We start from the raw sequence: 27,381 nt of genomic DNA, 5'->3' as shown, positions 1-27,381 counted from the left end.
TTTTTTATTTTTCTTTATTATACTTTGTCGCTGTCTCCCGCGTTTGCGAGGTAGCGCAAGGAAACAGACGAAAGAAATGGCCCAACCCCCCCCATACACATGTATATACATACGTCCACACACGCAAATATACATACCTACACAGCTTTCCATGGTTTACCCCAGACGCTTCACATGCCTTGCTTCAATCCACTGACAGCACGTCAACCCCGGTATACCACATCGCTCCAATTCACTCTATTTCTTGCCCTCCTTTCACCCTCCTGCATGTTCAGGCCCCGATCACACAAAATCTTTTTCACTCCATCTTTCCACCTCCAATTTGGTCTCCCTCTTCTCCTTGTTCCCTCCACCTCCGACACATATATCCTCTTGGTCAATCTTTCCTCACTCATCCTCTCCATGTGCCCAAACCACTTCAAAACACCCTCTTCTGCTCTCTCAACCACGCTCTTTTTATTTCCACACATCTCTCTTACCCTTACGTTACTCACTCGATCAAACCACCTCACACCACACATTGTCCTCAAACATCTCATTTCCAGCACATCCATCCTCCTGCGCACAACTCTATCCATAGCCCACGCCTCGCAACCATACAACATTGTTGGAAACACTATTCCTTCAAACATACCCATTTTTGCTTTCCGAGATAATGTTCTCGACTTCCACACATTTTTCAAGGCCCCCAGGATTTTCGCCCCCTCCCCCACCCTATGATCCACTTCCGCTTCCATGGTTCCATCCGCTGCCAGATCCACTCCCAGATATCTAAAACACTTCACTTCCTCCCAATTGACTTGACCCTCAACCCTACTGTACCTAATAACCTTGCTCTTATTCACATTTACTCTTAACTTTCTTCTTCCACACACTTTTCCAAACTCAGTCACCAGCTTCTGCAGTTTCTCACATGAATCAGCCACCAGCGCTGTATCATCAGCGAACAACAACTGACTCACTTCCCAAGCTCTCTCATCCCCAACAGACTTCATACTTGCCCCTCTTTCCAAAACTCTTGCATCCACCTCCCTAACAACCCTATCCATAAACAAATTAAACAACCATGGAGACATCACACACCCCTGCCGCAAACCTACATTCACTGAGAACCAATCACTTTCCTCTCTTCCTACACGTACACATGCCTTACATCCTCGATAAAAACTTTTCACTGCTTCTAACAACTTTCCTCCCACACCATATATTCTTAATACCTTCCACAGAGCATCTCTATCAACTCTATCATATGCCTTCTCCAGATCCATAAATGCTACATACAAATCCATTTGCTTTTCTAAGTATTTCTCACATACATTCTTCAAAGCAAACACCTGATCCACACATCCTCTACCACTTCTGAAACCACACTGCTCTTCCCCAATCTGATGCTCTGTACATGCCTTCACCCTCTCAATCAATACCCTCCCATATAATTTACCTGGAATACTCAACAAACTTATACCTCTGTAATTTGAGCACTCACTCTTATCCCCTTTGCCTTTGTACAATGGCACTATGCACGCATTCCGCCAATCCTCAGGCACCTCACCATGAGTCAAACATACATTAAATAACCTTACCAACCAGTCAACAATACAGTCACCCCCTTTTTTAACAAATTCCACTGCAATACCATCCAAACCTGCTGCCTTGCCGGCTTTCATCTTCCGCAAAGCTTTCACTACCTCCTCTCTGTTTACCAAATCATTTTCTCTAAGCCTCTCACTTTGCACACCACCTCGACCAAAACACCCTATATCTGCCACTCTATCATCAAACACATTCAACAAACCTTCAAAATACTCACTCCATCTCCTTCTCACATCACCACTACTTGTTATCACCTCCCCATTTGCGCCCTTCACTGAAGTTCCCATTTGCTCCCCCGTCTTACGCACTTTATTTACCTCCTTCCAGATACTCCTCAATAAACGTGAGTCCCTTTATCTATATGAAGACCAAGCTCAAAGATGAAAGTTACTGGTATTATCGATAATGCTTGCTAAAAAGCACAGTGTCTTCATGTAACATGGCATTTACAATACTCAGGAAATAACCAGAACAAAGTTCTGAAAAAACAGATATTCAGGGGGCACTAGAACTCCATCTAAAAGCCACTGAATACTACCTAAATCTCTACCATCAACAAATCACAAATTAGGAGGAAAGATTAGAGCCACCCAATGACTTCCCTGGGAATGCTGAGCTTCAGGGCAAGTGAGCACTCCAAGGTCTAATAAGAAAGTAATCTAAATGTCAATAAGAAAAAAAGATAAATCCAGTTAATTACAAATCAAATGAGAAAAATCAATTCAATGGATGAGATTTCCCGGTAAGTGGCATTCTGTGGAATATGAGTGTAAAAACAATTGCAATTACATTGTTTGCACACACACACACACAAAAAAAAATATAGGCAAGGAAAAAATGAGGGAAATAGCAAACACCTGTTAAAAAAATGTGTCTACACCTATTTCCTACCTCAGGAATTCTTTCTGTTCTTATGAAACTACAGCAGCTCTCAAGAAGCTGGCCATGTCCACCTGGCAGGACCACAGGTCAAAAGTGTAGTGATGTTGTGTGTATCTATGTGGGGAAGAGTGCTGGGCAAATGAGCATTACATGTTCAATGTCTTCACAGTGGTAGTTGCATCATGAGGATGAAGGGCCCTGGAATGTGCTAAAATAGTGTTTGCAGTAATGTAGGGATAGGTAATATCCAGAAAGTAGACAGAAAAGGGACTTGTGTTTGTCTGAGGAATTTGGTTTCAGGTTGGTGGGATGCTGGTCAGGTCAAAGTTTTTGTGTTTTGTCAGTGACAAGTTTGCTGGTGGTGGGGTGATTTGTGAGTAAAGGCTGCTGAAGTATAAGGCAGAAGTAAGCTTTTTATTTCTACACAGGAGTTGGTAGTTATGGGGTGCTTTGGGTTTGAGGAGTTATAGGGTGCTAATGGTGGGATGGGCACATCAACATACGTGTGTTGGACTGAAAAGTATAAAAAAGTGCCAATCCAAACTGAATTCCTGAAATCTAAATAAAAAGCATGAAAACATAAAAATCTGATATGTATTCAGGCCTGGAGCACAAAGATCATTAGGTAAAAATTCCATGAAGAGAAAAGCACAAAGAACCACACTATGATCTACTCAGTAAAGAGCAAGCAAGTGAGAGGCAGGTTGGAGGTTACAAAGTATCATCTCATCAAAGTGCTATTACATTGGAGATTTGGGCAGGTCAATATACAGTTGCTGAGTTTCTATGAATATGCATTATAGTGATTATGGAAGACAAAGATAGTTATATCCTGGTGGATATATCATGTAATGGGGGAAGTAAAGGTGTTTTAATCCTAGTAAGCAGATTCCTTCTCTAATGCTTGTGGAGATTTATTCCAAAGTAAAATGAATAATATAAAATAAAATAACACACACGCATGGACCTCCCTGGTGTAGTGGTCAGCATTACTGACCGTTATGCATGCATGGGGTGATTGGGAACAAACCCACATAGGTTCAAATCCTGGTCATGGCAGCCAGTCTACAGTCTACCCAGTTGTTCATCCTCTGCAAGAGGCTGGACGATAAAATGTGTGTGTGTGTGTGTGTGTGTGTGTGTGTGTGTGTGTGTGTGTGTGTGCACAGGATAAAGGAAGAGACAGGACAGGACAACACAAATATAAAACTCTCTCTCCTGAACATGCAAACAATAAGCACACACACAAGGATAGATTCAACTATCTCTTACCTAGGTGGAAAAAAAGTTACTTACTATTATTTTATCTGCTTTTATGAGGAATGGTTCATTGAACTCATGCTGACAATTAGAATATCCCATTCCTGTACCAGCACCCAGTCCAAAGATGAGAGGCCATGGCCGTCCTGTAATTAACATTGAGCACATTACATTAGTTCCTATAATCTTGTAGAGTTTGAACTTAGCTAACATACTCATACATACACACTTTTCAATGAGAACATCAGTATCATAAATACTCATGTGTAATTATCAAAACTTTACACAGCAAACAAATTGTATGGTACAACGTACAACCAGCTCAATAACTTCAAACAAAAGGAATCATGAAATTATTCATTGAAAATATCACATGCCATTGTGAAGATAACAGAATTAATATTCTGTACTATTCTAATTTCTAGACGTGTGCAAAAATAATAAAACTAAAATTCCAGTGTTAAAAACCTAAGCAATAAATATGACAGCTGTTATAATAAACCTAATATTCTACAGCTCGCTTAATGCAAATTAGTCTCATCTATTTGTTTTCTGATATAATTCTCAGTACATTCAATGTCTGTTCATCATATTTACTATTGTTATCTTATGAAAGCACATTTTACTCACTTTTAAAGACAATGGCAGAAAATACTATTCCCAGTGTCAGGCCTCCACCTGTTAAAGGAAAAGGATAATACCATCACAGGCCTGGAAATATGTCTGGAAACTTAAACCCAACATTAGCAATTCTGAAGCAGGTACATCACTCTAACTAGGAAGACGATGGTCTCTACACTGATTTGTATTAATTACTATGCATTTAATTACAATTACTCTTCATAATCTTATATTCCAAAGAAAATAACTGAGGACTCGGAAAAACATCAAAGAATTAGCAATTGGACAATAAGGAAATATGTGACAGGGTGGTATATAAGAGAATCTACAAAAGTGTGTAAAGCATAATTAGGGTGTAGCATTCAGTCTTAAAAAAAGAACTTTACCTATTACTCACTTACTGTTACCAAATGCTCATTTTAGGGTTACTAGCCTCCATGCTGTTCTGAAGGATCATCCTTTGACTTGACATCTATGGTAAGCATGCTTAATTACAAAAAGTTAATAAGGATTAAGACTGATGACTATACTGTAGCACTCTACTAAACTTGCCTTAATTACAGATGACAGCAAAGACATGTTTTAGGGTTGAGTGAATCAAAGGCCTCTCATAGTGTAGTACTTTGGCAATGAAATTAAATACATCAAACTCCAGTGTACATGTTTTGGTTATTTCAGCCAATGTCTATCTCTACACTGAAAATACAGCCATAAAGGATCACAGTTAACTGAGCTTTACAGGACCTGAACCAAGGTGCCTCATAGTGGTAAGTAAATGCACTGGTGACACCAAACCAAGGCCTTACAATTCATAACTAAGACAGCTGCTATAGACCATTTCAATTCAGTAAATACGTTTTTTGATGCTAGTTATGACAAAAGTTCTTACAATCAACATGACAAGAATAAGACATTACAACCATTCCTGGGGCTGGATAAATACTTCTCCCTTAACAGTTTGAGCCTACTGCAAACAGATCTTTGTGAATGAACAGATCTGTGGCTGAGAACTGGGATGATATCATTTAGCAGCAAATCCTAAAGCTATAGCTCTTTCAAAACTGATACATTATCTAGTCATTAGCATACACTAAAACTAAACAATGGAAAAAAATTAAACTTGCGTTACACAAGTGCTACCTAGAAATGTACCAATTGTGTATATGATCTCTGCAAATGTTATGCAGAATGGTACAGTCTTAGGAATGCAAACTTTGCTCACTATCCTTGTGTTTAGTGATATTTTTTTGCCATTTCTGTTTAGTGATATTCTTCCTCCATCAGTAATTAACAATGGGTTCCATGGAGTTGTCCCAGGAAGAGACGTCTCATAATCTTGCTTGGAGAAGCAAGAAAATGTGTCTACAAGCAAGATTACAAGACACACTTGTAGGACCAAGATTACCACCTAAACATTTTTTTGCTTCATTCTAATATCATCCCACCTCAAACAGAATGAGTCTGGTTGACCTAAGAAGAAGAAAAAGACTAATAACCTAATAAAATCTGAGGCACTAAAAACCTCATCCCTATTAGGCAATGTTACCTTTCTGGTCCTTCAAGGTTGACCAAACCTAGTTTTTCCAGTGGGAATAATATTAGAAGGAAGGAAAAGAAACCAGAAAGTGTCTGGATGGTATTGTGGCTCATGCAGTATCAAATCGCACAATACTGTGACATTCATTTCCATGAAAATGTGGGGTTATACACCATTTGTTTATAATGGGGAAAAATACACTAAATATTATGTAAATAGTGAAAAAATGTACCCTATAATTCTAAAATACATATTTAACACTTAACCCCATGTTTTTTCTATCTTCCTCATAATCTAACAACTAACAAGCACCTTACCATCAAAAGATGTTTTAAGGGTAATAAAAAAAAAGAAGGGAAAAGCCACATTCTTGCATTACTCTTTCCAGCAGCAATAACGATTCCATAGAGAATTTAACACATAACTCTATAAGACATGTGGCCTCATACATAATTACCACATAAACAAATTTCACCAAGGATCGAATATGTATACAAATATACCCCACATTTTCTTGACAAAACGTAAATCACCATTGTCCACTTATATAATAGAATTTAATAAAACAAAACACTCATCATGTTTGGTAATGCAAATTAAATCAAACCCAGGTAGATTCAATGCGTGGCTGAACTATGTAATTTAACCAAATTTTCGCTAGATCAATGCGTGGCTGAACTATATAATTTAACCAAATTTTCGCTAAGAAACACGTCTGTAAACCTACTATTAATGTAAAACTCATTACCTTGATTAGTTTCATATGTAGTGAACAAACTGTCACTACAACAGACACTATACAAATAAAAGGCTCATTCAGCCGGTCTAATCTTTGAACCTGTTGAAAAAAATGGAACGCCTGTAACTTACAATGTTCAAATCCTCGTGCTATACTAATCTATGACACTTATTTACACTTGTGAACCATTAAAATATATTCCTAACCTATTTTAATAAGAGTATCTGCCACACATCGGTCCCATTTCTGCCCAAGAACGTCTTCTGACTTAGGGGTCGCCATTGTCGTGAAGAGGTAAATAAAGGGCAAATATCAAAGTAATATTATATAACAAAGTTGTGTGGTCGTGTCCTCATATCCATTGCAATACATATATATATATATATATAGCTATTATGTTCTTAAGATCAAGATAAATTTGATATTTTATCTTTATGTAAAATATTATTATGAATTATGTTTATGTATTGTGGATTTCTGTTGTTGCAGAGGCTGACGCTGAATATTTGTAAACACGGGATTTGGCGCGAAAGCTTTTCCCGTCTTGATATATATATATTTGTGATACTAATGGATACCTGAGAAGTTGATGTTATTAAGTGTATTTTAACATCCTTATAGAAAAACTTCTCCTTGGGTAAGCTGAATGTAGGTTGTAGTGTGTGCCTCTATATCATTTTTTTTATATCAATATATTGAAGGAGATTCTGAACGAAATAGTTATCAGAGGATGCAGTCTTGACATTTATAAAACTTATTTGGGGCAGAATAAATCTGTCAGGGACTGATGCACGCCTGGCCAAGTACAGCAGTAAGGCAGAGTGAAAAGCTTTGCACAATGTCTCATTCCGTAAGGAAACCCAAAGTTCTAGTGTAGGAGCATCATGAAAGTATTTACGGATTCGGAAGAAACGCAAATCGGACTCTTTTATTCTTGAAGAAAGTGATTTAGATTGCTACTTTATATGAATTATGGTGTGTGAGATAATAAAGCTGTGATAATTAAGGAAAATATGAGATAAATAGTTTAGCTCTGCATTGTCATTAGCTTTGAATATTGAGAATGTTCTGTAGTGCTAGAATGTAAAAATAGTTGCAGATCATGAATTGGAGCATTATGATTTATAGAAAAAAATTCGATGAGGTAGTAATTATATATTAGGGAAGTGTAAAATTCTATGCAAGACTACGAGTAATGCACTTGCATATGAAAACCCCTGAAACCTTTAGTTAAAATATACGTGTCACTCAGGAATGAGTCCTCAAACAGATGTATGCAGATGGCAGTATGATTTTCATTGGCAGACGAATTTCATGTTCGTATATTTCTCCTGTCATTGGTTAATAGGTGGGGTTTTTGTAAATTTAATTATTTTTTTCATAAGTGTACTGCCTACTTATACAATCATAAATCCTTCATTTTCCCTTATATGAATAGATGTTGCCTTTATTGCTTTTCATTATTGATCAGGGTAATATAATTCTCAAATTCGTGGTCCGAAACTGTTCTTGTATTCTCCAAGCACTATGTCAACATTACAAAACAAATTAGCTAAGTGTCCAAAGCAAATAATGATACAGAGTTTGATTAGCAAATTATCAGTGTAAGATAAGATTATGCTAAACATTTATATAAATCAATAAAATCTCTGGAAACCACCCCAAACCATAATCATAACCTTATTTGTTATTTTGTTTGAAGAATATATGAATTTAATGAGCCATCCCTGATGGGAAGATGAACAACTGGGTTAAAGCAAAAGGGACACCATCACCTCTCCTTCTGGTTCAATTACCAGCAGGAAAAAAAAATACAAGAAACACCATGTTTTATAGGATATATGAAGAAGCAAATGCTTTTGGACTGAGTGCTTTACTAAAGATTCAAGTCTAGGAGGGCCCAGAAACATGTCATGGTTAGCAGTGATATTTGAAAATCTTAGGCTGCTGATTGTAACTTCTGAACTTGTGAAATATTAATCCAATTTCCTTAATGCATATGTCTTCAGAAGATGTTGTTAAGTACAGGAAGATTTTCTTATTGGTTAGTGCTGTGCTAGCTGGTCCTATACTGATTTACCTTTTATTTGTGTGCATTAGGATGCATTTATTTATTTCCATAATTTAATTAAAGCCTGTTCACTTGCATTTGTATTATGCATTTAGGCTGTAACCATCAGATATTCTGCAGTGCAAAGTTTGTAGTTTTTTGTTGTTATTATTACACCTTTTTCATCTTCCTGAATGGATAATCACTGTCTTCCATTGCCAGGTTGGAATAGAAGGATGGAATTCGGGGGTGGTCGGAAAATTCGTCGGAGCAGGCGGATAGAAGTAGAAACTTCGTATCCAAGTCCTCTCCAGTTTTACTCATGTCCACCCACAGGAAATGTCTCTCTCACTGAATTTGATGAAATGGCCATTGAGAGGTTAAAGAGTGAGTTCAGTTTTATGAGATTATTTTCTTATGATAATGATAAACTCAGTAGAAGTATTTAAGTTTTGTAAAGAGATGATAAGATGTCTGATTAGAAACTACATTGCCTTTATGTAATTGGTTAAATGAAGCAAAGCATTGTCATTTTCTGCAATTAGTGGTACTCCTTCATATATGTTAAACCTTTCCTGTTATTACAGGTGGATGAATTGTTCAAAATCTTCCAGTGTTGCCATAATGAACTCTCTACTGATCACCTGATCTTCATCAACTCCTCTCACATGGGGATGTATTCTCATCTATCAACATAGCTTCATTCCTCATTTCTTGTTTTTATTGTGCTAGTACTTCCTCAGTTTATTAGCATTTTCAATTTGTACATCCATGAGACTTGTATGTGCATCCTTGTTGCTGCCCTTTTCATTCAAACCCAGATTTTGTGCTTATCATCTTGGATATGTCTCATTCACATGTAAGGATCATTCATTCATTTTCACTCATGCTTATTTATTCTCTACAGATTACTTCCTTTTACTGTTTTCTTGTGATGTAGTGGCCTCTGTTCTTGTTTGTGAAAGATAACTTAAATTTTTTGCAGTCATTTTTCACGCTTGAAACTTTTTAAAGCAAACATATATTTTGTTTTATCCATGAGGATAATTGGGTAAGAATGCCACCCTTGTATCTCCTGTGTCACATGCAGCAACTAATGGGTGGGAGTGAGAGGCTGTAAGCCCTCCCCCTTTGTACTATAATTTTCATAAAGAAGGAACAGAGGAAAGAAAAAACTGAAATTTTTCCTCAGAGGCTCAGGAAGGGAGAGATAGGTGCTATGTTTGATATGAGTGATCTGGATATTCTATCTCTGAGCAAAACAAGTTTAGAGTTTATAATATTTTCTTACTTTGTACTTAATGCATGTAAGGATTTATTGTACACAAGCTTCACTTGAAATGATACCTCTGTTAATTCTCTAACACCACTTAGAATTTATGGGTTGGGAACTTGCCTTTTTCAATCCACTGTTGAAGTCTTTATGCATTCACACATCTCAGTGTCTGCCACATGAATGGTGTGAATGAATATCATCTTAGACTTATCCCTAACATCTGAAGAAAGTCTTAGAGATGTTTCAGTAAGTGGATGAAGCTGGATGTTGATGGCTTTAATGACCATGGCAGATGATAGCCTTGAAGTTTAGACACCCAAGTAACCTACACTTCATTGTTTATGTTTTTGAATGTGTATTTAAAGTAGACTTCTTTTGATATCAAGCAAAGATAGCTACTTCACTTTAGTAATGGCATGATACATCAGCTAATCATATGATACAGAGACTTTTAGAAGGAAAAGATTAAATGAAAATTAAACAGGCTCGATGCAGCATTCTTTAGAATGTTATTAATAGTCTGTTCTGTATTTACAGATTCATCACTTCTTGCATAGAGTACCATTAAACATGTTTAACGATGTAGAAAAATGATTGAGATGAATTTTTTTAAAGTGATTATATGGTCATGAGAAAAATAATTTTTTTTTTTGTTTTTTTTTTTGCCGCTGTCTCCCGCATTTGCGAGGTAGCGTAAGGAAACAGACGAAAGAAATGGCCCAACCCACCCCCATACACGTGTATATACATACGTCCACACACGCAAATATACATACCTACACAGCTTTCCATGGTTTACCCCAGATGCTTCACATGCCCTGTTTTAATCCACTGACAGCACGTCAACCCCGGTATACCACATCGATCCAATTCACTCTATTCCTTGCCCTCCTTTCACCCTCCTGCATGTTCAGGCCCCGATCACACAAAATCTTTTTCACTCCATCTTTCCACCTCCAATTTGGTCTCCCACTTCTCCTCGTTCCCTCCACCTCCGACACATATATCCTCTTGGTCAATCTCTCCTCACTCATTCTCTCCATGTGCCCAGACCATTTCAAAACACCCTCTTCTGCTCTCTCAACCACGCTCTTTTTATTTCCACACATCTCTCTTACCTTTACGTTACTTACTCGATCAAACCACCTCACACCACACATTGTCCTCAAACATCTCATTTCCAGCACATCCATCCTCCTGCGCACAACTCTATCCATAGCCCACGCCTCGCAACCATACAACATTGTTGGAACCACTATTCCTTCAAACATACCCATTTTTGCTTTCCGAGATAATGTTCTCAACTTCCACACATTCTTCAAGGCTCCCAGGATTTTCGCCCCCCTCCCCCACCCTATGATCCACTTCCGCTTCCATGGTTCCATCCACTGCCAGATCCACTCCCAGATATCTAAAACACTTTACTTCCTCCAGTTTTTCTCCATTCAAACTTTCCTCCCAATTGACTTGACCCTCAACCCTACTGTACCTAATAACCTTGCTCTTATTCACATTTACTCTTAACTTTCTTCTTTCACACACTTTACCAAACTCAGTCACCAGCTTCTGCAGTTTCTCACATGAATCAGCTACCAGCGCTGTATCATCAGCGAACAACAACTGACTCACTTCCCAAGCTCTCTCATCCACAACAGACTTCATACTTGCCCCTCTTTCCAAAACTCTTGCATTCACCTCCCTAACAACCCCATCCATAAACAAATTAAACAACCATGGAGACATCACACACCCCTGCCGCAAACCTACATTCACTGAGAACCAATCACTTTCCTCTCTTCTGACACGTACACATGCCTTACATCCTCGATAAAAACTTTTCACTGCTTCTAACAACTTGCCTCCCACACCATATGTTCTTAATACCTTCCACAGAGCATCTCTATCCACTCTACCATATGCCTTCTCCAGATCCATAAATGCTACATACAAATGCATTTGCTTTTCTAAGTATTTCTCACATACATTCCTCAAAGCAAACACCTGATCCACACATCCTCTACCACTTCTGAAACCACACTGCTCTTCCCCAATCTGATGCTCTGTACATGCCTTCACCCTCTCAGTCAATACCTTTCCCATATAATTTACCAGGAATACTCAACAAACTTATACCTCTGTAATTTGAGCACTCACTCTTATCCCCTTTGCCTTTGTACAATGGCACTATGCGCGCATTCTGCCAATCCTCAGGCACCTCACCATGAGTCATACACACATTAAATAACCTTACCAACCAGTCAATAATACAGTCACCCCCTTTTTTTAACGAATTCCACTGCAATACCATCCAAACCTGCTGCCTTGCCGGCTTTCATCTTCCGCAAAGCTTTTACTACCTCTTCTCTGTTTACCAAATCATTTTCCCTAACCCTCTCACTTTGCACATCACCTCGACCAAAACACCATATATCTGCCACTCTATCATCAAACACATTCAACAAACCTTCAAAATACTCACTCCATCTCCTTCTCACATCAACACTACTTGTTATCACCTCCCCATTTGTGCCCTTCACTGAAGTTCCCATTTGCTCCCTTGTCTTACGCACTTTATTTACCTCCTTCCAGAACATCTTTTTATTCTCCCTAAAATTTAATGATACTCTCTCACCCCAACTCTCATTTGCCCTCTTTTTCACCTCTTGCACCTTTCTCTTGACCTCTTGTCTCTTTCTTTTTTACATCTCCCACTCAATTGCATTATTTTCCTGCAAAAATCGTCCAAATGCCTCTCTCTTCTCTTTCACTAATAATCTTATATGCTCAAATATTGTTTCAGTTTTGAGGACTGTTGAACGTTTGAACCTCAGTGGCCAAGTGAAGAGTTCTGATGATTGGATGAATAAGCTGTATGATGATTTTGCAAAAAACAAGAACTTTGTTCACAGTGCTGTAAGTAAACAAATAGAAAAAGCATGTTTTTGTATGTCTGTATCCATACATTGCTAAGGATACTAAGTTCCAATTTGTAGGGTAAATCTTTACTCCACCTTTGTGATTACTGTTTGTATGTTAAAGGGGGAGAGTTTTATAAATGTGCTTCCCCATCTCTCTCTTGCATATTTTTAAAGTACCTTTAATTTTATTCTCACATTTTTTTGCCCATCACTGCAAGTGTCACCTGTATCAATTTTGTAAGTTTTTTAGTTGCCAGACTGTGATGAAGCTTTTAACAGTTGTTTGCTGGAAAATAAAACAGTTGAGGGAAGATTCTGCATGAAACTTTCTGCTGTAGATGAAGGAAAAAACATGCTTGGGAAGGAGACTTGTGTGAGGAAGTACCAGGAGAGACTGAGTACAGAATGGAAAAAGGTGAGAACAATGGAAGTAAGGGGAGTGGGGGAGGAATTGGATGTATTTAGGGAATCAGTGATGGATTGCGCAAAAGATGCTTGTGGCATGAGAAGCGTGGGAGGTGGGTTGATTAGAAAGGGTAGTGAGTGGTGGGATGAAGAAGTAAGATTATTAGTGAAAGAGAAGAGAGAGGCATTTGGATGATTTTAGCAGGGAAAAAATGCAATTGAGTGGGAGATGTATAAAAGAAAGAGACAGGAGGTCAAGAGAAAGGTGCAAGAGGTGAAAAAGAGGGCAAATGAGAGTTGGGGTGAGAGAGTATCATTAAATTTTAGGGAGAATAAAAAGATGTTCTGGAAGGAGGTAAATAAAGTGCGTAAGACAAGGGAGCAAATGGGAACTTCAGTGAAGGGCGCAAATGGGGAGGTGATAACAAGTAGTGGTGATGTGAGAAGGAGATGGAGTGAGTATTTTGAAGGTTTGTTGAATGTGTTTGATGATAGAGTGGCAGATATAGGGTGTCTTGGTCGAGGTGGTGTGCAAAGTGAGAGGGTTAGGGAAAATGATTTGGTAATCAGAGAAGAGGTAGTAAAAGCTTTGCGGAAGATGAAAGCCGGCAAGGCAGCGGGTTTGGATGGTATTGCAGTGGAATCTATTAAAAAAGGGGGTGACTGTATTGTTGACTGGTTGGTAAGGTTATTTAATGTGTGTATGACTCATGGTGAGGTGCCTGAGGATTGGTTGAATGCGTGCATAGTGCCATTGTACAAAGGCAAAGGGGATAAGAGTGAGTGCTCAAATTACAGAGATATAAGTTTGTTGAGTATTCCTGGTAAATTATATGGGAGGGTATTGATTGAGAGGGTGAAGGCATGTACAGAGCATCAGATTGGGGAAGAGCAGTGTGGTTTCAGAAGTGGTAGAGGATGTGTGGATCAGGTGTTTGCTTTGAGGAATGTATGTGAGAAATACTTAGAAAAGCAAATGGATTTGTATGTAGCATTTATGGATCTGGAGAAGGCATATGACAAAGTTGATAGAGATGCTCTGTGGAAGGTATTAAGAATATATGGTGTGGGAGGCAAGTTGTTAGAAGCAGTGAAAAGTTTTTATCGAGGATGTAAGGCATGTGTATGTGTAGGAAGAGAGGAAAGTGATTGGTTCTCAGTGAATGTAGGTTTGCGGCAGTGGTGTGTGATGTCTCCATGGTTGTTTATTTGTTTATGGGTGGGGTTGTTAGGGAGGTGAATGCAAGAGTTTTGGAAAGAGGGGCAAGTATGAAGTCTGTTGTGGATGAGAGAGCTTGGGAAGTGAGTCAGTTGTTGTTCGCTGATGATACAGCGCTGGTGGCTGATTCATGTGAGAAACTGCAGAAGCTGGTGACTGAGTTTGGTAAAGTGTGTGAAAGAAGAAAGTTAAGAGTAAATGTGAATAAGAGCAAGGTTATTAGGTACAGTAGGGTTGAGGGTCAAGTCAATTGGGAGGTAAGTTTGAATGGAGAAAAACTGGAGGAAGTAAAGTGTTTTAGATATCTGGGAGCGGATCTGGCAGCGGATGGAACCATGGAAGCGGAAGTGAATCATAGGGTGGCGGATGGGGCGAAAATCCTGGGAGCATTGAAGAATGTGTGGAAGTCGAGAACATTATCTCGGAATGCAAAAATGGGTATGTTTGAAGGAATAGTGGTTCCAACAATGTTGTATGGTTGCGAGGCGTGGGCTATGGATAGAGTTGTGCGCAGGAGGATGGATGTGCTGGAAATGAGATGTTTGAGGACAATGTGTGGTGTGAGGTGGTTTGATCGAGTAAGTAATGTAAGGGTAAGAGAGATGTGGAAATAAAAAGAGCGTGGTTGAGAGAGCAGAAGAGGGTGTTTTGAAATGTTTTGGGCACATGGAGAGAATGAGTGAGGATAGATTGACCAAGAGGATATATGTGTCGGAGGTGGAGGGAACGAGGAGAAGTGGGAGACCTAATTGGAGGTGGAAAGATGGAGTGAAAAAGATTTTGTGTGATCGGGGCCTGAACATGCAGGAGGGTGAAAGGTGGGCAAGGAATAGAGTGAATTGGATCGATGTGGTATACCGCGGTTGACGTGCTGTCAGTGGATTGAATCAGGGCATGTGAAGCGTCTGGGGTAAACCATGGAAAATTGTGTGGGGCCTGGATGTGGAAAGGGAGCTGTGGTTTCGGGCATTATTGCATGACAGCTGGAGACTGAGTGTGAACGAATGGGGCCTTTGTTATCTTTTCCTAGCGCTACCTCGCACACATGAGGGGGAGGGGGATGGTATTCCATGTGTGGCGAGGTGGCGATGGGAATGAATAAAGGCAGACAGTGTGAATTGTGTGCATGGGTATATATGTATGTCTGTGTGTGTATATATATGTGTACATTGAGATGTATGGGTGTGTATGTTTGCGTGTGTGGACGTGTGTGTATATACATGTGTATGGGGGTGGGTTGGGCTATTTCTTTCTTCTGTTACCTTGCGCTACCTTGCAAATGCGGGAGACAACGACAAAGCAAAATAAAAAAAAAAAATTAGTGAGTCTTTTGGTGTTTCCAGAACCTTGTTTAGGTATTTTTTTTTTTAATGCATCTATAATAGAAGCTGAAATGAGTGTTAGGGAGGGAGAGGGGGCAAATGGCCTAGATACAGTGATGAATGTGTGGAAGGACATGTCATTGTTTATTTGGGCGAAGATGGAAGTGTTTGAAGGTATAGTAGTAGTATTGTTGGTGTTGTAGGGATGTTAGTCTCGGGCCATGAATACAAAAAAAAGGAAGAAGGCAGATATGTTAGAAGTGATACACCTGATGGCAATTTATGCTGTGAAGAGGGTTAATCATGTAAGGAATGACACTGAGAGTGACGTGTAGAAGTACAGGCTGATTTAAAGAGCTAACCAGGTTGTGATGAAATGGTTTTAATATATTGAGAGGATGGATGAAGAAAGACTGATAAAGGTCTGTGTGGCAGAAGTGGAAGGAGTGAGGCGAAGGGAAGACCTGGAAGGAGGAGGAAGGTGTTTAGGTACCTTTTTCTGCACATTCAGGAGGATGAGAGTTGTGCGTTGATTAGAGCATTGTAATCGGTGTTGAACCATCGCATGGAATTGGTCTGGAGGGCTTAACTGTGGGTGTTGGAATGTGTCTAGGGGCATTGTTTATGACAGATCAAAAGTGAGCAAATGAAGCTGATATTCCATCTCTTCCTGGTGCTACCTTACAAAAATGGGAAATAGCAACCAAGTATTCCTGTGTCTGATATTAATTCCAGGCTTCCATAGAATATCCAGCACAGTACCTGGGAAAATGACACCCAGCTTAGAACAACTGGTACTGTACCTATAACTGGTGCCATATCTAGGACTGCTGGAGCTGCACAGTATCTCAAACAGCCAGTGCCATATCTAGAACAACCAACAACTGCCATCTTATCTAAAACCATCACCATATTTAAATCAACCACCACCACAATTAAAACACCTGGCACTGTACCTAAAACAACTGGCACCATGTTTGGATTAACTTGCATTGTATCTTATTTTGTGTACTCAATAAAGCATCTAGGTTCAAGGCTGACCAAAGGGGCTTGTAATAAAAAGACCAAGTACTTGGGTTATATCACAGTTGAAAAGTCACCTTTTTAAGGTTTTCTCATTTACAGATGAAAGAAGGAAAATCTAGCTGAGGAACTTCTTATTACAAAGGAGTCCATCATTTCCTTGCTACCAGCTGTAATGTTGCTGCAGGAGCTCCATAAAAGGGGTTCTTGGGTTACATGAAAATGATAATAACTCATACAAATTGGATAAGGATACAGCATGTCAAGACTGTCAAGGAGAGATAGGGCAGGTGAAAGGCCAGGAATGCTGAACTATCCATTCTTTGGTAGAGGTTTAAAGAATTTGTCCAGATGAAGGTAAACACTTTTAGCCCTGCTGAATAACCATCAGACTCGTAAGGATGTTACATTGATTTTGATCTTCAGTTAAGACAATGAACATTCACTCTTTGTTCTCCATAACTTCACCTTTATCTACATACTCACAAATTGTCCTATGATATAATGGGCAAGTCAGAAACTAGTGACTATATCATCCCAACATTCACTAGTATCAGAGTGCCTTAAAACATCAAATTTTACTTTTGGGTACTAATGTTTGTCCTTCCCTCCTTCTTACCACAAGCACAAAATTCATTTGGGTGCTTCCCTGTCCTAGTTTTAGGGGGTTTGAGGAGGTTATATATCATATTAGAATATGTGAATGTAGGTTGTATCGTCACTTTACAACCTTGTGTTAAACTGCCTGGCATGGGAAAATCCTGCCACTTGTGAGAAAACAAATGCTCTCCAGAATGATTGCTTGCTACTGCCATATACAGCTTTGAAACTTTCATTCTTTCATATCTGTCATTTTACTCATTGTTCTTGAACAACATGCATGTGAAAATTTGTATACTAGGAAACCTCATAGCAGAACATGTCTGTACAACAAATACTAGTGTTTAGTATTTTACTCAGTGGATAAACAAACTTTTGATTAAGCTGTAGGGTCATGAATGCTGTATTATTTTCTTATATTTTTTCATATTGCCCGATAGGAGAAGATCTCAAGCAGTAAAAGGGATGAAGTTGAGGCTGCAAGAAGACGTGACCATGTGTCTCATTTTATCTTACGCTTGGCATACTGTCGTACAGAAGATCTTCGACGCTGGTTCATTGCTCATGAAACTGATTTATTTCGTGCTCGCTTCATCCACTGTTCGAGGAATGGGTCTGACATTAAGAACTTCATGTTGAATAATAATCTTCATTTCACACCAGTTAGTAATGAATTGTGTTTTTTTTATTTTCAAAGTTCTGGCACATGATCCTTTGTATCAATTTGAGTATATAACATGGGTCACTATTTGTAGTTTATTTCCATGCCCCTTTCACATTGCTCTGAAACTTAGAGATTTATGCTGAAGTTTTATGTTTTTCATGTTTAATTTCAGTTACAGTTTTATGATTAACTCTCACTTGTAACAGTAGTAGCCCATAATAAGAAAAAACTGTGTATGTTTGTTTGTTGTCTTGTTTGGCCTGTCCTTCTTAATTCTTAACTATAACACAAGCTCATAAAAAGATGAAAAAGTATAATTGTTTTTCTCCTGTGGTCCTACATGAGCATGAAATACATTCCTTGGGAGTCCATGGATTAGGACTCGTCCCTCACAGTTCTGCTAAGGAGGCACCAGCTTTCACTGTCTTTATGAACAACACAAGGGTGATTGTAGCTGCGTGCTTTTTATTCAGACTCCCCACAGTTAATCAGTAACTGCTACTGTGAGCTTGGTTCTGACAGGTGGCTTGTTGATTGATCAATATCCTTTCTTTTTATTTATTTAGTTATTTCCGTGATGTACTTTTATATATAAACCCTCTTCCAACATATTATATCTTATATTTGTATTGTATTTTTTCCAGAACAAGAGCAAGGGAAGGAGGAGCACTACTCCTGAAACAGAAGTGGTGGGAGTATGTGATAGAGTGTAAGAAAGTAAACTCTAGATTGATATGGGTAAAACTGAAAGTGGATGGAGAGAGATGGGTGATTATTGGTGCATATGCACCTGGGCATGAGAAGAAAGATCATGAGAGGCAAGTGTTTTGGGAGCAGCTGAGTGAGTGTGTTAGTAGTTTTGATGCACGTGACCAGGTTATAGTGGTGGGTGATGTGAATGCAAAGGCGAGTAATGTGGCAGTTGAGGGAATAATTGGTGTAAGTGGGGTGTTCAGTGTTGTAAATGGAAATGGTGAAGAGCTTGTAGATTTTTGCGCTGAAAAAGGACTGGTGATTGGGAATACCTGGTTTAAAAAGAGAGATATAAATAAGTATATGTATGTAAGTAGGAGAGATGGCCAGAGAGCCTTATTTGATTACGTGTTAATTGATAGGCACGTGAAAGAGAGACTTTTAGATGTTAATGTGCTGAGAGATGCAACTGGAGAGATGTCTGATCATTATCTTGTGGAGGCGAAGGTGAAGATATGTAGAGGTTTTCAGAGAAGAAGAGAGAATGTTGGGGTGAAGAGAGTGGTGAGAGTAAGTGAGCTTGGGAAGGAGACTTGTGTGAGGAAGTACCAGGAGAGACTTAGTACAGAATGGGAAAAGGTGAGAAGGAAGGATGTAAGGGGAATGGGGGAGGAATGGGATGTATTTAGGGAATAACAGTGATGGCTTGTGCAAAAGATGCTTGTGGCATGGGAAGCATGGGAGTTAGGTATGTTAGAAAGGGTAGTGAGTGGTGGGATGAAGAAGAGAGATTATTAGTGAAATAGAAGAGAGAGGCATTTAGATGATTTTTGCAGGGAAATAATGCAAGTGAGTGGGAGATGTATAGAAGAAAGAGGCAGGAGGTCAAGAGAAAGGTGCAAGAAGTGAAAAAGAGGGCAAATGAGGGTTGGGGTGAGAGAGTATCATTAAATTTTAGGGAGAATAAAAAGATGTTTTGGAAGGAGGTAAATAAAGTGCGTAAGACAAGAGAACAAATGGGAACATCAGTGAAGGGGGCTAATGGGGAGGTAATAACAAGTAGTGGTGATGTGAGAAGGAGATGGAGTGAGTATTTTGAAGGTTTGTTGAATGTGTTTGATGACAGAGTGGCAGATATAGGGTGTTTAGGACGAGGTGGTGTGCAAAGTGAGAGGGTTAGGGAGAATGATTTGGTAAACAGAGAAGAGATAGTAAAAGCTTTGCACAAGATGAAAGCTGGCAAGGCAGCGGGTTTGGATGGTATTGCAGTGGAATTTATTAAAAAAAGGGGTGACTGTGTCATTGACTGGTTGGTAAGGTTATTTAATGTATGTATGACTCATGGTGAGATGCCTTAGGATTGGCGGAATGCTTGTATAGTGCCATTGTACAAAGGCAAAGGGGATAAAGGTGAGTGCTTGAATTACAGAGGTATAAGTTTCTTGAGTATTGCTGGTAAATTATATGGGAGGGAATTGATTGAGAGGGTGAAGGCATGTACAGAGCATCAGATTGGGGAAGAGCAGTGTGGTTTCAGAAGTGGTAGAGGATGTGTGGATCAGGTGTTTGCTTTGAAGAATGTATGTGAGAAATACTTAGAAAAGCAAATGGATTTGTATGTATCATTTATGGATCTGGAGAAGGCATATGATAGAGTTGATAGAGATGCTCTGTGGAAGGTATTAAGAATATATGGTGTGGGAGGCAAGTTGTTAGAAGCAGTGAAAAGTTTTTATCAAGGATGTAAGGCATGTACGAGTAGGAAGAGAGGAAAGTGATTGGTTCTCGTTGAATGTAGGTTTGTGGCAGGGGTGCGTGATGTCTCCATGGTTGTTTAATTTGTTTATGGATGGGGTTGTTCGGGAGGTAAATGCAAGAGTTTTGGAAAGAGGGGCAAGTATGCAGTCTGTTGTGGTTGAGAGAGCTTGGGAAGTGAGTCAGTTGTTGTTCGCTGATGATACAGCACTGGTGGCTGATTCGGGTGAGAAACCGCAGAAGCTGGTGACTGAGTTTGGTAAAGTGTGTGAAAGAAGAAAGCTGAGAGTAAATGTGAATAAGAGCAAGGTTATTAGGTACAGTAGGGTTGAAGGACAAGTCAATTGGGAGGTACGTTTGAATGGAGAAAAACTGGAGGAAGTGAAGTGTTTTAGATGTGTGGGAGTGGATTTGGCAGCGGATGGAACCATGGAAGCGGAAGTGAATCATAGGGTGGGGGAGGGGGCGAAAATCCTGGGAGCCTTGAAGAATGTGTGGAAGTCGAGAACATTATCTTAGAAAGCAAAAATGGGTATGTTTGAAGGAATAGTGGTTCCAACAATGTTGTATGGTTGCGAGGCGTGGGCTATGGATAGAGTTGTGCGCAGGAGGATGGATGTGCTGGAAATGAGATGTTTGAGGACAATGTGTGGTGTGAGGTGGTTTGATCGAGTAAGTAACGTAAGGGTAAGAGAGATGTGTGGGAATAAAAAGAGCGTGGTTGAGAGAGCAAAAGAGGGTGTTTTGAAATGGTTTGGGCACATGGAGAGAATGAGTGAGGAAAGATTGACCAAGAGGATATATGTGTCGGAGGTGGAGGGAACGAGGAGAAGGGGAGACCAAATTGGAGGTGGAAAGATGGAGTGAAAAAGATTTTGTGTGATCGGGGCCTGAACATGCAGGAGGGTGAAAGGAGGGCAAGAAATAGAGTGAATTGGATCGATGTGGTATACCGGGGTTGAAGTGCTGTCAGTGGATTGAATCAGGGCATGTGAAGCGTCTGGGGTAAACCATGGAAAGCTGTGTAGGTATGTATATTTGCATGTGTGGACGTGTATGTATATACATGTGTATGGGGGTGGGTTGGGCCATTTCTTTCGTCTGTTTCCTTCCGCTACCTCACAAACGCGGGAGACAGCGACAAAGCAAAAAAAAAAAATAAGTCTGTGTGTATATATCTGTATACGTTGAGATGTATAGGTATGTATATGTGCGTGTGTGAACGTGTATGTATATACATGTGTATGTGGGTGGGTTGGGCCATTCTTTCGTCTGTTTCCTTGCACTACCTCGCTAATGCGGGAGACAGCGACGAAATATAATAAATGAATAATAATTTTTTCCAGTGTTAAAGACTTGTACTTTTAGGATTATATTTCTGTTTGTTTATCCCTACGTAACATTTGTTTAGTTGATTGTTTTTTAGTGGTATATGTACAGTAATACTGGAAGAGTTCAGATTGTTGGTTCGATAGTTCTCTCTATAGTTTTTAATTGGCATTTTACAATAATATTAGAATTATTGAGTAAATGGCTGATATTATCATGACTGTCATGTCTTTTCCTCCACCTATGCCTCCCTTCCCGCATCTTTTCATCCAAGCATATCCCCTTTTACCCACATTTTGATTTTTTTGTCCTTTCTGAGAGGCTTTTAATTGAATGGGTCCCTTAGAGGGGCAATTACTTTAGAGGTAGGGACTAGAACAGTATCTGTAGGATGCAGCAGCAAAACTGATTTGAACCCTGCGTCGTGCCAGCTCAGGGATGAATGTTAATTGGTTAAGGCTTCCTTTCCCTTAGGTTCTGTCCCACTGACCTCATTTGACTTCAGTAAAGAGGTTATTTATTTATTTATTTTGCTTTGTCGCTGTCTCCCGCGTTTGCGAGGTAGCGCAAGGAAACAGACGAAAGAAATGGCCCAACCCACCCCCATACACAATGTATATACGTACATGTCCACACATGCAAATATACATACCTATACATCTCACTGTACACATATATATACACACACAGACACATACATATATACCCATGCACACAATTCACACTGTCTGCCTTTATTCATTCCCATCGCCACCTCGCCACACATGGAATACCATCCCCCTCCCCCCCTCATGTGTGTGAGGTAGCAATAATGCGCAAAACCACAGCTCCCTTTCCACATCCTGGCCCCACACAACTTGCAATGGTTTACCCCAGACGCTTCACATGCCATGATTCAATCCACTGACAGCACGTCAACCCCGGTATACCACATCGATCCAATTCACTCTATTCCTTGCCCTCCTTTCACCCTCCTGCATGTTCAGGCCCCGATCACACAAAATCTTTTTCACTCCATCTTTCCACCTCCAACTTGGTCTCCCACTTCTCCTCGTTCCCTCCACCTCCGACACATATATCCTCTTGGTCAATCTTTCCTCACTCATTCTCTCCATGTGCCCAAACCATTTCAAAATACCCTCTTCTGCTCTCTCAACCACGCTCTTTTTATTTCCACACATCTCTCTTACCCTTACATTACTTACTCGATCAAACCACCTCACACCACACATTGTCCTCAAACATCTCATTTCCAGCACATCTACCCTCCTGCGCACAACTCTATCCATAGCCCACGCCTCGCAACCATACAACATTGTTGGAACCACTATTCCTTCAAACATACCCATTTTTGCTTTCCGAGATAATGTTCTCGACTTCCACACATTCTTCAAGGCTCCCAGAATTTTCGCCCCCTCCCCCACCCTATGATTCACTTCCGCTTCCATGGTTCCATCCACTGCCAGATCCACTCCCAGATATCTAAAACACTTTACTTCCTCCAGTTTTTCTCCATTCAAACTTACCTCCCAATTGACTTGACCCTCAACATTTACTCTTAACTTTCTTCTTTCACACACTTTACCAAACTCAGTCACCAGCTTCTGCAGTTTCTCACATGAATCAGCTACCAGCACTGTATCATCAGCGAACAATAACTGACTCACTTCCCAAGCTCTCTCATCCACAACAGACTTCATACTTGCCCCTCTTTCCAAAACTCTTGCATTCACCTCCCTAACAACCCCATCCATAAACAAATTAAACAACCATGGAGACATCACACACCCCTGCCGCAAACCTACATTCACTGAGAACCAATTACTTTCCTCTCTTCCTACACGTACACATGCCTTACATCCTCGATAAAAACTTTTCACTGCTTCTAACAACTTGCCTCCCACACCATATATTCTTAATACCTTCCACAGAGCATCTCTATCAACTCTATCATATGCCTTCTCCAGATCCATAAATGATACATACAAATCCATTTGCTTTTCTAAGTATTTCTCACATACATTCTTCAAAGCAAACACCTGATCCACACATCCTCTACCACTTCTGAAACCACACTGCTCTTCCCCAATCTGGTGCTCTGTACATGCCTTCACCCTCTCAATCAATACCCTCCCATATAATTTACCAGGAATACTCAACAAACTTATACCTCTGTAATTTGAGCACTCACTCTTATCCCCTTTGCCTTTGTACAGTGGCACTATGCACGCATTCAACCAATCCTCAGGCACCTCACCATGAATCATACATGCATTAAATAACCTTACCAACCAGTCAACAATACAGTCACCCCCTTTTTTAATAAATTCCACTGCAATACCATCCAAACCTGCTGCCTTGCCGGCTTTCATCTTCCGCAAAGCTTTTACTACCTCTTCTCTGTTTACCAAATCATTTTCCCTAACCCTCTCACTTTGCACACCACCTCGGACAAAACACCCTATATCTGCCACTCTATCATCAAACACATTCAACAGACCTTCAAAATACTCACTCCATCTCCTTCTCACATCACCACTACTTGTTATCACCTCCCCATATGCGCCCTTCACTGAAGTTCCCATTTGCTCCCTTGTCTTACGCACTTTATTTACCTCCTTCCAAAACATCTTTTTATTCTCCCTAAAATTTAATGATACTCTCTCACCCCAACTCTCATTTGCCCTCTTTTTCACCTCTTGCACCTTTCTCTTGACCTCCTGTCTCTTTCTTTTCCTTTATACATCTCCCACTCAATTGCATTTTTTCCCTGCAAAAATCGTCCAAATGCCTCTCTCTTCTCTTTCACTAATAATCTTACTTCTTCATCCCACCACTCATTACCCTTTCTAATCAACCCACCTCCCACTCCCAGAATTCAGCCCTAGGGGTAGGTTCTTATTTAGGTTCTGTCCCTAACTCCTTAAATATCCCTAAGGTAAAAGTAATTATGAAAAATACAAACTGACTTATCCTTTACGATAGCTGAACGTAACTAAAAAATATAACGAACATTAAACTTTGATCATTATTGTATAATAATCCTCTAATACTATAAAAAATATTCGTGATAATGCACCATCCATATCTTAGATATAACAAAAACAAAACTTCAACTTTTTATAAAGAACTTTTCTAGACTTGTGACTTTGCTGCAGTTGGCCTCACTCTTAACTGATTTGGTACAATTTCCTGTGGCACGTTTATTATTTTCAGTAATTATTATTGAATATGATTATTTCTCTATACAAGATCATTAATACCAATAAAAAACATTAAACCCAATTCCCTATTTATACATTTCAGTCAAATATCAATATACCCCACAACCAATTTAATGTGATACCCGTCTTCGTAGGTTATCTGTTATAGGTATTGTTCGACGAATTTAACCAACATGCTATAGCCTTTATCACTCATCAACACCAGAGTTAATTAATCCCCACATTTAATCAAATATTGAATCCAATAAGAATATATATTTAAATATCATTCATATCTTAATACAAAAATCCTATTAATATCATACCCCAACCAAATTCCATATTACACTTATCCAAATTCCTATATAATCATAAACAAATTGCTAGACTACACAACCACAACATACACATTACATAAATATTCACAATAAAACCATTCATCACTACCCATAGGATCTTTCAATTATTTCCAAAAAATTACAGATCCTACCACCTATTATCTTCCACTACCAACTCATACATTCACACACCTCTCACCAATCATGTCCTTCGTTCCCAACATAGAGTTACTCAATTTGTGCTTTGTTACAGAACACCCAATTATCTATACTATATTTCCCCCCAACATTTCACTATTCATTCACCAACCATTTCACTAATAGAGTATCATTCCAAATTCCACACCCCAACACATCATTTTCATTCCATCACTCCAATAAAATACCCCATCTACTAAATATCCATTCCAAATTAACCCTCATCAATCACATAATACATCCACTAAAATAAAACAATAAAAACACACCTACCACTTCAATTTTTAAACCTTTTTCTTCATTCTTTACTTCCAACAAATTCAAAACCCCAAACACCCCTCTTCCCTTCTCCTTTAACCTCTTTCTATCTCACCCACCAAATCCTTACATCCAAATTTTATAATAATCCTACCTATTACATAATACACCCCTCATCTTACCCCCCTCTCTACTTACTACATAAATCTTTCCCTTCCCATTTATAAAATTAATCTATCATCCTACCCTTTACCCTTTCCTCATTAAATCTCCATACACTTTCTACCCTATATCATAAAACTATCTCCCACCACCTATCCTCTCACTTCTATTTCACAATACACCCCATCTATTATTTTACCATATCACTCTTACCCTCCCTACCCCACACTCCCTACCCACATTCTCACACCACTTCCCTATTCTTACTCTCCTCACTTTATCAAAACCAATTATCACATCCCCCATCTTCCCACTCTCCTTCCTATAAAATTTCCTCTCCCATCATATCTATATAACTACACTAAAATAATCTCTTCACTTCAACACTATCCTCTCTATCACCAAATCCATCACCTCTCTTACCACCATCTACTAATCTCTTCCACCTATAAATACCATTTTAAACCTCATCCTACCCCACATTCACCATCCTACTCTCTCATCTCAAAACATCTCATCCCCCTTTCATCATCTATTCACCAACAATAAACCACCTATTCTCACACCAACCCTACACCTCCTCATCCCTAATATCATCTCATTCCCTCCTCAGTCAAACACATCAACCCTCTAACCAATAACTTCCCCATCCTCTCACAAATCACTAACCATCCCATATATTCTCCCAACTATTTAATAATCACCCACATCCTCCACAATATCTCATTCATCCTCTACACCTCATCATAAACACTCCCCTCACTCCTATACAACTCCTTTTATCCCCCTCTCTACATCACACTCCTCACCTCATCTCAATTACCACTTCATCACCCATATATCTCTTCACTACACCCTCTCTCCCCTTTCCCGACCCTCAATCTCACACCCTCCTCTCTACTCACACCTTCCTACCCTTGTTCTATATTTCCCCTTCCATTTCTAACCACCCCTTTCCTATTTAATTCAATCCTCCCCCCTCATCAATTCTTCCACTCCTAATTCTCCACCCCCCAATTCTCTCACAAACTCCACCTCCACTTATACTATCTCTTTCTTTTCAAATCATACCTCACATCAACAACTATCCCACTCCTCTCCTACTTCCACTATTATCAACATCCCTGTCACCCCAACTCCCACTCTATTTCTCATACACATGTCCCACTCTCTCCATCCGAACAACTCCCCATATCCAATCTTTTCTCTACCCTCAGTTCGCACCACACGCACGCCCCTAATTCTTCTTTCCATCCTCCTCACTCCACTCCACTCAAACAACTCCTTCTGTCCCCCACTCATCACCACCCAAAATTCCCCTCGCTTACCCATCATC

At 39.5% G+C, this 27,381-nt stretch overlaps 2 protein-coding genes across 3 annotated transcripts in view; one reads left to right on the top strand and one right to left on the bottom strand.

Annotated features, from left to right (window-relative positions):
* LOC139746325 (MICOS complex subunit Mic10-like) overlaps positions 1-6,950 on the bottom strand; it is a 59,733-nt gene extending 52,783 nt beyond the window's left edge. For both annotated transcript variants that reach the window (XM_071657478.1, XM_071657470.1), the window contains exons 1-3: positions 6,839-6,950; positions 4,366-4,413; positions 3,772-3,881 (exon numbers count right to left, since the gene is read on the bottom strand). In XM_071657478.1, coding sequence (XP_071513579.1) covers positions 3,772-3,881; positions 4,366-4,413; positions 6,839-6,914 — 234 coding nt within the window. In that variant the 5' untranslated portion in view covers positions 6,915-6,950. The remainder of the gene's footprint in view (positions 1-3,771; positions 3,882-4,365; positions 4,414-6,838) is intronic.
* A 140-nt stretch (positions 6,951-7,090) lies between these two features.
* Positions 7,091-18,771, top strand: LOC139746320 (DNA primase large subunit-like). Its single transcript, XM_071657457.1, has 4 exons — positions 7,091-7,269; positions 8,905-9,069; positions 12,759-12,871; positions 17,886-18,771. The coding sequence occupies exons 2-4, from the start codon at positions 8,919-8,921 to the stop codon at positions 18,153-18,155; spliced, it is 534 nt and encodes a 177-aa protein (XP_071513558.1). The 5' UTR covers positions 7,091-7,269; positions 8,905-8,918; the 3' UTR covers positions 18,156-18,771.
* Positions 18,772-27,381: the final 8,610 nt, after the last annotated feature.

This window comes from Panulirus ornatus, chromosome 4, assembly GCF_036320965.1.
Source record: "Panulirus ornatus isolate Po-2019 chromosome 4, ASM3632096v1, whole genome shotgun sequence".
Lineage (NCBI taxonomy): Eukaryota > Metazoa > Arthropoda > Malacostraca > Decapoda > Palinuridae > Panulirus > Panulirus ornatus.
This window is presented reverse-complemented; position numbering and strand designations above follow the sequence as displayed.